The sequence below is a fragment of the Aptenodytes forsteri genome, unplaced genomic scaffold (assembly GCF_000699145.1).
Source record: "Aptenodytes forsteri isolate BGI_AS27 unplaced genomic scaffold, ASM69914v1 Scaffold121, whole genome shotgun sequence".
Classification (NCBI taxonomy): domain Eukaryota; kingdom Metazoa; phylum Chordata; class Aves; order Sphenisciformes; family Spheniscidae; genus Aptenodytes; species Aptenodytes forsteri.
In genome coordinates this window covers 874,912-890,415 of record NW_008796219.1, presented here as the reverse complement: position 1 = coordinate 890,415, position 15,504 = coordinate 874,912, and the positions used below count along the sequence as shown (strand labels likewise).

The 15,504-nt window shown below is 37.8% G+C and overlaps 1 protein-coding gene across 3 annotated transcripts in view; it reads left to right on the top strand.

Annotated features, from left to right (window-relative positions):
• The window catches only part of MYOM2 (myomesin 2), a 97,644-nt gene that overhangs the window by 36,231 nt on the left and 45,909 nt on the right, over positions 1 to 15,504 (top strand). For all 3 annotated transcript variants that reach the window (XM_009288927.2, XM_019474548.1, XM_009288926.1), the window contains exons 11-16: positions 1,521 to 1,662; positions 3,257 to 3,456; positions 4,598 to 4,651; positions 7,268 to 7,395; positions 10,416 to 10,599; positions 13,996 to 14,170. In XM_009288927.2, coding sequence (XP_009287202.1) covers positions 1,521 to 1,662; positions 3,257 to 3,456; positions 4,598 to 4,651; positions 7,268 to 7,395; positions 10,416 to 10,599; positions 13,996 to 14,170 — 883 coding nt within the window. The remainder of the gene's footprint in view (positions 1 to 1,520; positions 1,663 to 3,256; positions 3,457 to 4,597; positions 4,652 to 7,267; positions 7,396 to 10,415; positions 10,600 to 13,995; positions 14,171 to 15,504) is intronic.

Genomic DNA, 15,504 nt, shown 5'->3' with positions numbered 1-15,504 from the left:
AAAAAAAAAAAAAAAACCCCCCCGCCACTATACCATTCACAGTCATCTCAATAATCAGAGAAAAGAAGCAAAATTAGAAATTAGCTCACTGAAGAAATACAGTTTTCACAAGGGACATAGATAAAAGGAGGTAAATGCATTAAAATAGAATAAAGGTCAGAATTTTCCCTCACATTTGCATGCACAGCTCTCAGTGAAGTGAGAATGAGCTTCCACGTGCACCTGTGAGCAGAACTTAGTTTTCACTTTTTTATTTTTTCATTGAAAGCTGAAAATATCTCTGGCTGAGCAGTTCTTTAACTCTCTTAAACACATTGGACAACATCCTTGATGGTGGCAAACTGGAGCAGCCCCAGTGAAGCCATTGGAGCTGTATTAAATTTGAACCTTGTTCTTCTTGGAAATGTTTTGGAACGTATGTGTCTTGCAGAAGTGTCATCCAGGCAGTCTGTGTGGGGTAGAGGGACATAAATGTTTTTTCAGGGGGTTGAGATCCATCTTCCTCACAGGACTAGTGCAAGAGCTTCATCAGCTTTGCAATATGTCCTGAACAAGCCACTCTGCCACCCTGATCTCATTGGAAACAATTTGCTGAAGCTTTCTATTTCCCAATTACCTTCTAAGAAAGAAAGCACCCAGGTGAAAAAGGCCCACTAATGTATAATAACTTTCCTAGAAGTTTTTGTTGTAGTGGTGGGTCAATTTTAGGTACCTCTATTGTCCATTTTATACTATGTCTGATACCTTTACATGCACAGGACCCTGGACTTGAGCTATATCCTCTGGGTCTCTAGTGTCCTCTGTTGGCCGCCTTCTTGCCTCTTTTCATGTAGGCTATGATATGATACTGAGCACCAGCCACCTCAAAACTGACTGAGATTACACTCTATAAATTTATACTCTATACAGGATGTTTTTGTATTATAGAAACCTTTCTTTGAAGGGAGAGAACTTTACCTGTTAGGAGACTTCATTAGGACTTGTGGGTCCACATCACTCAACACCTCTCAAAATGAAGAAACAGAAGGGTACCTTAATGGTGGAACACTGATTACTTATCCCTGTTGGTATTGTAAGACTTTAAATAAAAAGTAGCCTTAGAAATGTACCAGGAGTTTGCAAATTTTTTATTCCTTAAGAGATTTATTTTCCTCAGCTACATGTTCTTTACTGAGTAGCTTTGTCTGATCGGTAACCCACTGAGCTACAGCTTTCAGTGGGAAAGAGCATCAAAAACACATGGGGTAGTCGGGCTTTTAATTCTCGTGAAAAGTAATGGGTGTTTGATGCCTAAACTGCTTTTCTGCCCTCAAAAATATCTTTGAACATTTTTAGCTATGTGGAGATACAGACATTATGGGCCTGATTCATTAGTGCAGCGAATTAATGTGTAACTAAATCTTTGGGCTCCCATTCATATAAACAAATAGCACAGTGAACTGCAAATCTTCCCTTTTGTCTTTATGGTAGATTTGAGAGGAGTCAGGGTCAAAACTGATTTATTTTTATTTGTGGTCCAGATGCTGATGCACTGATCGCAGGAGCACCAGGGGCGCCGATGGATGTTAAATGCCATGATGCTAACAGAGACTATGTTATTGTTACCTGGAAACCACCAAACACAACTAGTGAGAGCCCAGTCATTGGATATTTTGTTGACAAGTATGTAAACATTGGCATTTATTTAATTTTGTTCATTGACAAAAACATTTATATACTGAAGAAAAAAAATATTATCATTATAACCTTCAATACATGGGTTCTTTAGATATATTTTTACAGACCGTAGGCACTGGAACTCAGTTGCCTACTGTGTTAAATTACTAGATTGTTCCCTGTCAAACTTTTAGCACAGATGATCTAGTACCTTCCCAGGCAATTCTGGGCACAGTCTGGGAGTTAGCAAGGGCCAGGGGCCATTCCCAGTAATCATTTGCAGGCAGCCACACTTTATCAGACACTAAAAATATTCAATAGTATGGATGTGGCCAAATCAGAGAATGAGCCCTGGCAATATTTAATTTATAGAAGCCAGAATCCATGGGCATCTTGAATAAGATTTAGTCTCTTTAATCTGTATACTGCAAAAGCTGAAATCTAGGAATTATTACATTATCTTTTTATTTCTGCCTTAACTGTGGTACACCAGGAGCTCAAGGCATGGGTTCACAGGAGCTGGTAGTTTAAATCAGAATGGCAGTCCTCTCTCCTCCAGTCTGCTTTGCACTTTGCTGGGGTTTCAGCTCAGTGCAGGCAGCCCAGGATCAGGGGATCCATGTGCTATTTTGCATGTCTTTTCCACTGAAGTGCATGCTTGCCCCTTGTAGCCAGAGCAGAACATCTGATCCTTAGCGTTTGAAACAGTCAGCAAACACATTACTGAAATGATTTCATAATGTATACTGCTCTACACTTAAAATCAACATTTGCAGCTCATTGCTATTTGCTACCCTGTAATTTGGTCTAGTTCAGAGACAACTGTTTAGGAATTGCTGGAGAATGTTGGCTTATGAATGGCAGTCAGTATAAGGAAATTAACTTAAGCCCTGGGGACTCTACCATTTATATCCAATTTGTGCAGTGCATAGATCATGGGAGTATTTAACCTATTTTGTGTATAATCTAGTCAGCTGTGCCTTTTGACATTTTGCTTGGATTACTGCAGCACCAAGGAACCCTTGATCATGACCCTATTTTTCCTGGTACTGTCAGGGCAAAAGGCAGACTTCTCCACAAAAGTTTATAGTAGTAGGACACAAAACAGATGTGTACACACAAAGAAGACAGTATGAGGACATCACTCTGCTGCTTGATGACTCCTACACTCTGTGGCCCAACCATTGGTGGAGGGAAAAGCACAAAGATGCTTGCTTAAAAATATGACAAGAGAGAGATGGAAAAGATTAGGTGAATGTTGCAATTTCAGCATGTTCTGTGGAGATGCATGTTAAAAATAAAAGTGAATAACTTGTTCTTTAGATGACAAGGAAGAGAACCAAATGGAAGGGAAGCAGAGAGTTGAAAAGGCCAAAAACCATGCAAGAAAAATGACCTTTGCAATTGCATTATGAATAAATATGAGCAAGGTGGGAATTAGTTGTCTGATCAGAGGAGTGTATAAAGTGTGTGACTTTCAATAATGAGGTGTATGGTGACTTAGTGAGGATGACTTCTGTGATTCTGACTTGATGTGTGTAGGATGGTGTATATTTATTGTGGGATGATACTGATAAATGTTGTCTTCTGCTACTCCAAGATGTGAAGTAGGTTTGGAAAACTGGGTCCAATGCAATGATGCGCCTGTAAAAATCTGCAAGTATCCTGTGACTGGTCTTTACGAGGGACGATCTTACATATTCCGTGTGAGAGCAGTGAACAGTGCTGGCATTAGCAGGCCTTCTCGAGTCTCTGAACCAGTTGCAGCTCTTGACCCTGTTGACCTGGAGAGGACACAAAGTAGGTTATGCAAGGCTGAAACAGATGTTGAATATTTGATCTTTTTTTTTGTTCAGATTCTGTTTTCTTAGTTAACCTAAAGACCAGATTTTATTTCTTCTTTCGATTGAATATCCCACTAATTTCAAGGTGGGGGATGTAGTTGGCATGGCAAGGTCCATACAGACAATTTGGCAGGACCTGGGGACTCCACCTCAATTATAGCTGGTTTTGCTTAGTTTTAAATATAGACATTCATTGTCACAAGGAGCAATGTTTTCAAAAGAGCTAACATGCCCTGGAAGCTTGTATCTTTTGCACTGGGAGATGGGTCCTCAGATCCCATAAACTTCTATGTTTGCTGGTAGTAACTTTTGAAAAAGCTATTGAATATGTCTGTTTTAGTTAAAGAAAAAATAAAAATTGTCATATGAATTCACCGGCCCACAGACTGTTGTATTTTTCCACAACTTTTTTTCTCAGTGGAGCACCAGTACTGGCACAAAGTCCCTATGCTACAGGTTGGGGGGTCTCTGACATTGTGACTTTTCTGGCAGATAGAAAAAGTCAATCTAATGAACAAGCGCTTTCGAAAGCTGGTCTTGTGCTTAAGGCCACTGCAGACTGCAAAGGAGCCTTATGAAAGCTTCTCCATGGATAGAGTAAGCCGGCTTTCTCTGGGGAGTAGTTTTATTGATTTAGCCTTGTCCTAAACCCCTGTGCAGATTCTGTATATCATGTACTTGCACACCTTCTGTTTTGTGTGCTCCTTTTACTCAGATGGGAATTAAACTCGTTATGAAGACTGCAGAGCACTGCCCCAATGTTGCTTGTAAAATTTGAGTTGAATATACTACGTTTCCATTAGCTTTATGATTAATTCCTATAACAAAAGTCCAATTCATGATATAATTGTTTACTAATCACTCTACTGTGAGTATAATTCTTGCTTTTTAGTACTGTCTTATCATGCTCTGTTTTCCTGTGAAAGTGAATGAAGCACTGTATGACTTTGAGTTGACTCCATCTGTGGAAAGATTTCATAACAGGGTGATAGAAATAGAGGTATACAGGCTTTTGAACAGCTGATGAACAATAATTTACAAAATTTGTAAATATATTAAACTGGTTCAAGAAACTAATTGCATATTTTGATTAACAGCTATTCATGTGGATGAAGGGCGAAAGATTGTGATCAGTAAGGATGACCTTGAAGGTATGTAGCATTTCTATGATTTCAGTCCATCTGTTTATATGCTAGGAATTTAGCATTATAATTAGAAACATAGCTTGAAAAGAAATCCACCTAGTGAGTAAACTCTTTATAATAATAAATAAAGCCAAATATTCTGGCTTGCAAGGCTGAGAGAACACAAGTTAAAGGTGAGGTCTAAAAGGACAGAGAACATCACACCGCAACAGCACTATTTTCATTATGTGCTGACAGCATTTCCTCACCTTTTTGCTTTGGCTAGTGCTAAGTTGAGTTTAAACAGCTGAACATTGCATTTGAGCACACACATTTCCCTTACTCCTATCCTTCTGGGAACTAAATATAGCTTTTTAGACTGAAATTTGATGATCTGAGCAAGTTATTTCCATTTTCATAAAAACTTATGCAATCCATCCCAATTCTTTAATTAATATATCTGGCTGAATAGAGAGGTTGTTCTTAAGGTTAAGGTTATACACTAAATATTGTTTTTCCTCAGGAGAACTGGAGAGATCACTGCCACCTTTTGAGATAAAGCCTGAATTTCTTGTGTCTTTGGTTGTTTCTCTATGTAGTGATTTTTTGGGGGGCTTGGATAATGATCTTTTCACTTAAACTGTCAAAAATGTTAACTATAATGGCTAAGTAGTAAAAAACCCCCTCTGCCTACTCTCTTCCACAAGGTTATAAAGATATAACTCAAATGGTAACATAGTAAAAGAAAAACCACCTGAGGACAGGTGTAGTTCGAAGGAGAATCAGACATTAAATGTTTTCTCCAGTGCACAAGTGGGACAGATGAAGTTTCTCTATTTTTACAATGGTACCCTAAATGAATTGATATGGATATTATAAGATCAGGATCACATTATAGGATCAGAATACATTTGTCTTACTTGTTTGACTTCCAAGAACATACTCCTGCTCTCAGGATTGCCTGAGAATGATTGGAAATGTTAAACGGCCACACTGGTGTAAGCATGAATAATGATATTTGGATTTCTGTTTCATGAAGGTGCGTATTTAATGAAGGAGTATGAATATCCAAATACCATTGTTTGTATAGATCATTACTTTCATCTGCAAGATTGGAGACCATTTCTGAAAAAGTGATCTCATAGATCACAAATGGATTTCCTTTTTGGTGCCGGATGACCTTCCATTCTGAGAGAGCAGGCTGTACCATCATGTTACATCATTACAAATTATGTCAGCTTTGGGTTTTTCAAGTATGTAAGAAAACATGTTGAGATTTAGTTATGTGAAACCAATTGGAAACCTTTTGACTTTATGCATTATGCTGTGAAGGATTATTGTAATTTTCTTGACTGTATGTTGGCAATTTTGTCTTAAACTCAGCTGATTCATGTGCCTTTCTTAAGGAATAAGTGTATCTGTAGGAAATCAAACATAGAAAGCATTGAGGGAAAATAAATTTTCTTTGGATATGTCAGTTTACTTTTTAAAAAGTCTGGTTTTGATTGGGAAACATAACTTCAGTGTACATTTTGAGCCTGGTTGGTTCTACAGATGTTTATAAACTGTTAAAACATCACTTCCGTGATTTAGAGATTATTATTGAAACATTTTTCTCTCTCTTAATGTCAAACCCTGAGCATTTAGAGGATATATGCTCCTCGCTAGCCTGAGAAGTGTCAAAATGTACCTTAAAAGAATGAAACTTTTTGCTTTCTCTATTGCAAGCCATAAAAGATAAAATATTTGTAGGTTTCTGCTGAGTTGCTATTTATGACCTATTACCAAGAGGAAGTTTCTTCAGGGCTGTGTAGCTATGCCTGAAGCTGTCCATCATAGGTCCAAGCCTCTCCTATCTAGTGCTGTTTTACACCATTGTAATCCCTCGCATAGTGAAACCGTCTTCTTCTCGTGCTGCGGTGGGTGAGCGTGACCACAACTGCCCACGCTGATTTCCTCTAGCCTGGCCCAGGGTACGCAGGTCCTGCCTCATGTTCCTAGTAACCCTGCAGGGTGAGTGGGGAGAGGAGTTCGATCACGCCACACCAACTGGTGGAGTTACCAGAGGGCTGGTGACATATTTTTATGTCTCTGATCCACAGTTTTTAGAAGTGCTTTAGACTATATGCCTGGTAATACCATCACGTTACAGGATACATTGCTAATAGGTTCTTCTTCCTTTCTGCTTTCTGCTTTGTTTTAAGCTGCCTTTCTCCTTACTGTACTTCCTTTCCAGATATCTTCTTCTAGTGTAATTTCTTGTAATAACTCTTTGGACTTGCATCTTTGATGAAAAAATATCTCTTATTTGCATATAATGAGTAGGTTTTTTCCAAGGCATTCTGCCCAGCAGATAGAAGTAATTCAAATGTGATCAAAGAAAAAAAGTGTGACAAATGCACAGGTTTTCAGGGGGCATATTTAACTTTTACTGAAAAAGTAAATAACTAACTTTTAATACTGATGCTTCATTTCTCAAAATTTAATTGAAGTGAACAAGTGAACTGCACAGATGATATCATAGCCCCTAATAGCTAAGCATTGCACTACAGGGTGGGAGTTCAGAAAGATGAGCTGTAGGATAAGTGCTGACCCAGGGGTTAATCTGCTGTTTAACACTCGCTACGTTTATTACTCTTCCAGGCGATATTCAGATTCCAGGCGCTCCCACCAATGTACATGCTTCAGAAATCAGCAAAACATATGTTGTACTCAGCTGGGATCCACCTGTTCCCCGTGGCAGGGAGCCACTGACATATTTCATTGAGAAGGTATTGTACTGTACAGTGGCATTCAGCTGTAAGGTGTTTCATTGCTGTGTGCAATTACATTCAACTCATTTTTAGAACTACAGAATGAATGACAAAACTAACACTTTCTGAGGTCTTGCAGGATTTGGTAATGGGATGTTAGAGAAGCACGGACAATCAAATGTCTTATTACATGATTTAATGAGCATTGAAATTCAACATCCAGGGAAAAGGATGCCGCTGTGTTATTTGCTTACTGCTGTCTAAAATGAGAACAAGCTACGTGTGTAAGGTGGTGGTTTAATGAAAAAGAAACATCTTAAGATTTCGCAATCCTACAGGCAAGACTGGAAGTTTGCAGTCTGCCTGTATTAAAGGGAAGTTTCTGATAGTCCTGTGGTAGAGCAAGGAATAAACAGTGACTCATAATTTGATCCTCACTTTCCTTTTTGCAGGCTTACGGAACCCTCTGCTATACCCTGACATTTCCAATTTATTCCCTGTAAGGTCAGCGGAGAAGCAGATGCCTGTCTCAGGTTTACTGCTCCCTGGTAGTCTTCATGGCTGCCTTCCTCTTCCCTTTGACTTGACAGGGGACTTCAGTGACCACAGTAGGGGAGGTTTGTTCTTCTCCCATCTACGCTACTAAGATTTAGATACATCTGTCCCTGAGCCAGGTTTCTAAACTGAGTATGTTGGATTACCGCCAGAGGTCATAGTCGTTCCTCCTTGGCACAAAGTTTCCCCAGTAGGTAAATTTGGCCTCATACCTGACCTCTAAAACTCTTACATGCCAAGCTATACTTAGTTTTTATGAATTATGCCTTCAGCATATGCCCCCTCTTATGATCCACAAACACTAAAACTGTCCATAAAACTGCCACACATTCAATTTGCATCTTGAATATTGTGACAGCCTTTTCTCAGGCCCTTACCATGCAGGTAACTTCTTCTCACATCTGTTCAGCACATTCCTCCAAAGTTCATTTCCCAGCCAATCTTTCTGTTCACATCACTCCTCTTTTTGGAGCCCTGATCTTGTCTTTTCCTTCTCAGTAACATAAAAATCTCCACTTCAAAAGACCTTTATAGCCCATCTCTGCATTTTTCATCATCCACTACCTGCTGGATGTTGAACCAATAGGTGTAAAGTGAGGTCCAGTCACTAGTTAAATTTTCCAGCAAGCACGTACATGATTTCTTCCACTCTGTCTTTCACATTCAAAAGAAGTAATGAAAATTTCCATAGAAATAAGTATCTAGTTTTCTTTCTATGCAATAAAATAGCATGTCTTCCTTGTACTTATTCCCAGTGGCGTACAACTGCTCTTGTCTATAAATTTCAAGCATACTGACTTAAGGATTTTGAACCAACTCTTGGCACGAAAATACCTTGCTGTTTCCAGAATATGCAGAAATAGCCCAGATAAAATGCTCAGATGTAGATTTCCATTGAGTGAACACCTACACTTGGTTAGTTGAATTTCACTCTAAGTATGAATTGAAAAATATATGTATCTGCTTGTTTTACAGAAATAACTTTACATAGGTCCAGAAACAGTACAGAGCAATGACAATGATGAACAAACAAGTCTTAATTAAATGCCAAACTTACTGAGGGAAAGTGAGAACGAGGACTAAAAAGCTATTATTAGAAAAAAAGGTTCATTATACTAATTAATACCTGAATCTAAAATCTTTTTGCATATAAATAACTTTTATATATGAATAGCTTGGTCAGTTCATAGGTGAATGTTTGTTTTTTGCTTTCCATAGTCATCTGTTAATTTAGAAAATCACAATTTCTAATTAATTTATTTCAAATAAAGAAGACTCAGTCCTGAAGAATAAAAATGAATTTTTAAATTCTTCAAGAAACACAAAATGGAAACGAGTTGCCTATGCTGTATAGCAATGTTCCCTTAAAATCATTATTTAACAGATAAATCAAATCGAACTACAGAATAAAATGTGATGTTGATTCTTTCCTCTGTGAAAATGAAATGCAACAATTAATGTTTTTCATGCCAGAAAGTAAAATATATGGCAAAATAATGTTTATTTCATATTTTCCATCTTTTTATTATGAAGAAAATGGATATTTCTTTTTTCTGTTGAGAACACTTAGGTGTGTTCAGTATCTATGAAAAAGATTTTGATATATGGGCTCCAGCTGTTTAAATTTTTATTATTTATCTATAGTAGGCCTCATTATATACAGGGTAGTTTCCAAGCACCCACGAAACACTGTTCCTCCTCTAAGAAGTTCATAGGCTGTCGGGTTTTGTTCCCGGACTCACTGTTCCAAAATTTTATAAACATTGAATTTGTATGCACCTTTCTGTACTTGAAGGAAGTTTTATTTAAGCTATTTATTGGGCACTTGGGTTTTTCTAAAATTGTTGAAAGATTCCATAACTAATTTTTGTTTTGGGTCAACAGTTTATCTGGGGAACCTAATGGACAGCAGACTTCTCTCAGAGTGCTGGTTTGCTGGCTCTCTTCTGTGTGCAGTTGTCATGATGATTAGCTCAGCTGCTGCATTAAGAATATTCAAAAGTAATTATTTCATTTGATGAATGTTTTTAGGGACATTACTCAACAGAATACATAAAGATAAAGCAGTGAGTAAAGTAACATCCCCTTCCCTAGCTTTCTGCAGAATTTGGATGAGGACTTGCTTGCTTTATACCAAACCTTTGGGTGTTCAAGTGAATTTTGCAGGACAGGAGACTAATTCTTTTGGGACCAACCACAGTTGACAGTCATGGCCCTAACTGAAGGCTAGCTGTATGTGCAAGTGTGCATATATTGAAGTCTAGACAGGCAGGGAGACAATGAGGTATTCAGACCTTTTTGTAGAGTAATGGAATGCATGAGCTATGAGAATTTGCATATGTTAAAGTGAGGCATTTGAGAGTGATCCTTCTCTTATAGGTCTTAAATAAATTCATGACAGGATGCAATACAGCAATATGTTCATTTTTTAACAGTTCACAGAAGTGATTCACAGCTTTTTTTTTTTTTTTTTTTTTTTGTAGTCCATGGTTGGCAGTGGAAGCTGGCAAAGAGTCAATGCACAGGTTGCAGTAAAATCTCCTCGCTATGCAGTGTTTGACCTTGCAGAAGGAAAATCATATGTTTTCCGAGTCTTGTCAGCAAACAAGCATGGCATCAGTGATCCATCTGAAATCACACAACCTATCCAACCACAAGATACTGTTGGTAAGGCATTAATTGTAAGGCATTAATATTAAATACAATTGATATTTTACAAAATGGAAATAGACAACTCTCATTATAATTAGATTAGTATAATTACAATAATAGTAATCAAATTGATATGCATTCAATACTGTGAAGGATTTAAAAAAGACTAAGATGCTAAATTTTAGAAACATTCCAAAATTTTCCTAATGATCACAAGTCTCCTTGCTGATACCAATAATTATTAAACAGTTAAATTAATTTTAGTTATTCATTCTTCAGAGTGCTCTATTAATGTGACTTGTCAAAAAACAGGATAATACAGGTTAAATGCTAACTTAGATAATTATATTGTCTGGCTCAGGTAATAATATACTACTTAATTCCCTACAGTTTCAGCTAGATAAGGTAGCCTTTCATTTCATTCTTTGTATTCTAAGTTGCAAATTACTCCTGGTGCAGGGTTCCTGTGGCATGCAGATGAGTAGATTTCAGGGATAGGGGAAGATACATCTGCATATTCAGTGGTAACTTTCGAAATGAAAATGAAGTGTTTATCTTGGGGCCACATTGAAAAACACAAGTGAAAATTTAGGGAGTGGTTATTCATCTTGTTGCTCAAATATTTGATTTGCTCTTGCAGTTTTGCAGAGGTCACATATAACAGCTCCATGTATTGACAGCTGTCACCTTAAGAGCACATATCTTACTAGTATACTTGTTAGAATTATAAGAAATATTTACAGTATCTGATATACCATAGTTCACTAAATGTTGATAGATATAGCCTTCTTAATGTTTACCATCATTTTAAAAAATATAATCCATCACCTTTAGCTTGATTTGTAACTATACATGATAAAATAAAAACATCTTTTTCTTTTATGTATTCTTGATTTGATGTCTCATTAATGCATATAAATTATTTAAACCATTCAACATTCCCTAAGGTAAGGAAGAAAAATACTGTATTTATTTCACTTAGTACAGAAAATAGGCTATCCCTTAGGGGTTAACGCAAGACGTTCTGAATAAATCATAGCTATAACTGAAAGCAGAAAGCAGAAGATGCTATTTTAAAGAGAAACTGTGGGAGCATTTTCAGAGATGGAGTTTACCACCTGAGCTAAAATACATCAGACACACATGGCTCCTTTTAGTTGCCTGCACATAGTGCCTTTTGACATTCCTGAGGGTAGCTGAGACAACTTCATGGGGATGGCAATCATTACACAGGAATTATAGGTAGCTTTCTCTCTTGAGCAGAAACCAGAAGATGGATGGGGTACCCTAGGCCATCCAAAATGACACTTAATATTATGCAATTGAATTGAGTGGTAAAAGAGTATTCAATTTGAGATTAACATCTAAATTTAGGTGTTTCCATGTAAGCATCTACAGGTGCTCTAGATGTCTCTGCTCTCACTGTGGCAATTGGAGCCTGGAGGATAAATTGGCTGATGTTGCCATAAGTTGCCCCATGGCACTCAGCTACAGAGTGTCTACATTGGGGTGAGATGAATAATTTTCAGGACTCTACCAACCACTGCTCAGAGGCTCAGTTTAATTGGCCAAACAGACATCTAGTACCTTTTCAAATACTTTCAGTTTGCCATTTCAGAGGGATGTAGGTATTCAGTATCTCCTGAGTCATATCTGGCAGCTCCATGAAGAAGTCTCAGATGCTCTAAAATGGCCCTAAATGAATTTGTTTGGCTAACTGAATTAAGCCCTAGCTCTTTGACTATAATGGCAGCTTAAGAACATGTGCTTGTCGACACTTACACATAAACTCCTAAATGTAGGTACCTTTATCTCAGACTGAACCCATTTGATCTTACAGACTTACTGCATAAAGTACGATAGTGTGTAAGTATTATTTTTTATTTTGATATTGAAAGACTAAATGAAAAAAATGCTGCCTTTCTTTTGTTTCATGCTGCTTGTAGTTCCCAGCAATATATCAATCTGAGGAAACTAAAATGTCTTCAATAGGCAAGTGCTAGATGCCTCTCTTAACCTATCATGAAAGGCTGAGACACTGCCTTAGTTCCTTATATTATGAAAGCTTCAGCTAGATATTTTATAGTGTAAAAACTGTGTGTTGGCCCTTACTAAGTTTTTTTTCCATTTAGATCTTGATGTTTCTAGTTCTATTTATGCACATTCAGGATGTTTAGATCAATATAAACCAACTATGAACTTTCATTGCATGTAAAGTGAACTGCGTACTATGCTACATTGGGAGAACTGTAGTCAACAGATTGAAGGAAGCTTTATCCACTTCTACTTGGTGGTGCTGAGGTTGATCCTGGAGTATTGGCTCCAGTTCTGGCTCCCTTAGTCTAGAGGGATGGATGTAGAGGAACTGGAGAGGTCCACTGGATGGCAACCAAGATGGCCAGGGGCCTAGAGGTTGTGACCTGTGAAAAGAGGTGGAGGTAGCTGGGCTTGTTCAGTTTGGCAACTTACAAAGATGATGGTGCCAAACTGTTCTCAGCAATGCCAGATGACAAAAAAAAAGAGGCAACAGCCACAAACTGTAGCTTAGTAAATTCAGGTTGGACATACTCTCTTAGTGAAAAAGGTGCCAGAGTGCAATGCTGGAAGAGGTTGTGCAGGGAAGCTGAGGTTGTGCAGGGAAGCTGAGGTTGTGCAGGGAAGCTGTGAAATCTTCATTGTCAGAAGTTTTTAAGACTCGGACAAACCCGTGACTGACAATCCAGTTTAGTGTTGGTGATAATCCCACTCTCAGTGATAGGTTGGACTAGATGATCCCCCGAGATCCATTCCAACCAATGTTCCTATGCTTCTGTGAAATCCATCTAGCTAAGTTTAGCTAAACACTTAGCATTCAAACATATGCTTAAAGTTGTCCTGAAAAGCTGGCCTTTTCTGAATTGGGGTTGTCATTAGTTGACTGGAAGGCAGTATTTCTTAATACTCATGATATTATACCTCTACAGTTTATGTGCATTTCTTACTGATGCAGTAGTGCTACAGGGACATAAGCTATACATAAACCTCTTATTTGAGAGAGAACATTTTGAGAGAGAATATTTTCATATCTGTATGCCTTTATCCACACTGATATTTGAAAATATGTACTCCTTTAACTCACTCCTTAGAAAACCTATACAAAATCAGACAGGTAGGGAGCCTCATAACTTAGAGTAAGTTTACTCTAAGTAAACAAATAGAAAAATAAATATATTTATACACACATATATAAAAGTATCCAGACTTACAGTGAAACAAATATACTAAAATATATATCATATAGCAATGTTAACATGGTAGAAGTCATACCTGTACTGATTAAATATGATAAAAGTACGCTGTGTTGCATCTACCTCAGCTTACTTTTATTTTTATGTATTTCATAATAGTATATGTTTTCTTTCTTTTTCTTAGTTGTCCCATCTGCACCTGGTCGGGTAGTGGCCACAAGGAATACAAAAACATCAGTTGTAGTTCAATGGGATAAACCAAAACATGAAGAGGATTTGTATGGCTACTACATTGACTATTCTGTGGTGGGATCAAATCACTGGGAACCTAGTAACCATAAACCTATTAAATATAACAGGTATTGACAATACTTCTGTATTTTGGGGAGGTTTGAAAGCTGTAGGAAAGGTTTAAGCCAATTTACGTGATAAGCAATGGTGTTATCATGGAAGGTGAACGTTGACTGAATGTGAAGAAAAACAGTCTGCAGACTCTCAGAGCTAAGCTTTTCAGATTGCAGGGCAGACTTTCTCTTCCCGCCTCCCTCCCCTCCACCCCCCCCATTTTTTTTTTTCTCCAAAGAGAAGCATCTTTTGTCTATTCCATGACTTTGAGTTACAAAAGCAGATTCTAGAGACATGATACTGTATGTCTTGGACATGAGTAAGCATAAAATAAATGCCTTTCTTAAAGTCTGAACTATGTTATGGAGTAAACAGACCTGATGTACATGAGGAAGGGCATGAGAAGGAGAGGTAACTCAAAAGCTTTCCAGGGTGTTTCCTCCTGGAGCCTATAGTCCATGGACATCAGGGCAAAAGGGCAGGCCACGTCTGCTATAAACGTGGTGGGGAAAGTGCTTCTGCTGCTGACACTGCTGTGCAGGGCTCCCTGACCTGCTACATCTATGGGTAAAAGACAGCAGCCCTTGTTTCTAGTTCCCTTGTCATGACACTAGCCCTGTCTATTTCTGATGCTTTCTTACTCCCTCCTGAAAATATCACACTTCATTATGTGATTCTTCAAGTAATTTCCTTTATGACAATCATGCTTACTTTTATTGGAATCACTCACCAAATGCAAAGTTTAGATGTGTAATTTATATTTTCTTATGGGTATATAACAAGCACATCATGTTGTTTAGTGTATTTTGTCAGTTATTAATTAATTTTGAGTGACTTTTTATTCTGCTGAATCCTTTGATCAAGTAGTCAAGCAATTTGATCAAAGAAAAAGTAGAGACTAATTCTTGGTCAAAGGGATTGGCAAAGCACAAAAATAAGAAAAACATTTCATTTGTTCATATGTGAACATATCCTACAATAGAATAGTTCTGACTATTCTATCTGCTACAATAATTACCTAGGACCTCAGATCAAAACTGAAAACTATTTTTGATAGTGACTATGAAAATACAGTGAAAAATATAGTCCCTTCCCAGAATAGATTAGAATTTAGCAAGCCAAAGTTCAGAGGGGATATATTTGTCCTGGTTTCGGCAGGGATAGAGTTAATTTCCTTCCTAGTAGCTGGTACAGTGCTGTGTTTTGGATTTAGGATGAGAACAAAGTTGATAATGCACCGATGTTTTAGTTGTTGCTAAGCAGTGCTTACACTAGTCAAGGACTTTTCAGCTTCCCATGCTCTACTGACTGAGAAGGCTGGAGGTGCACAAGAAGCTGGGAGGGGGCA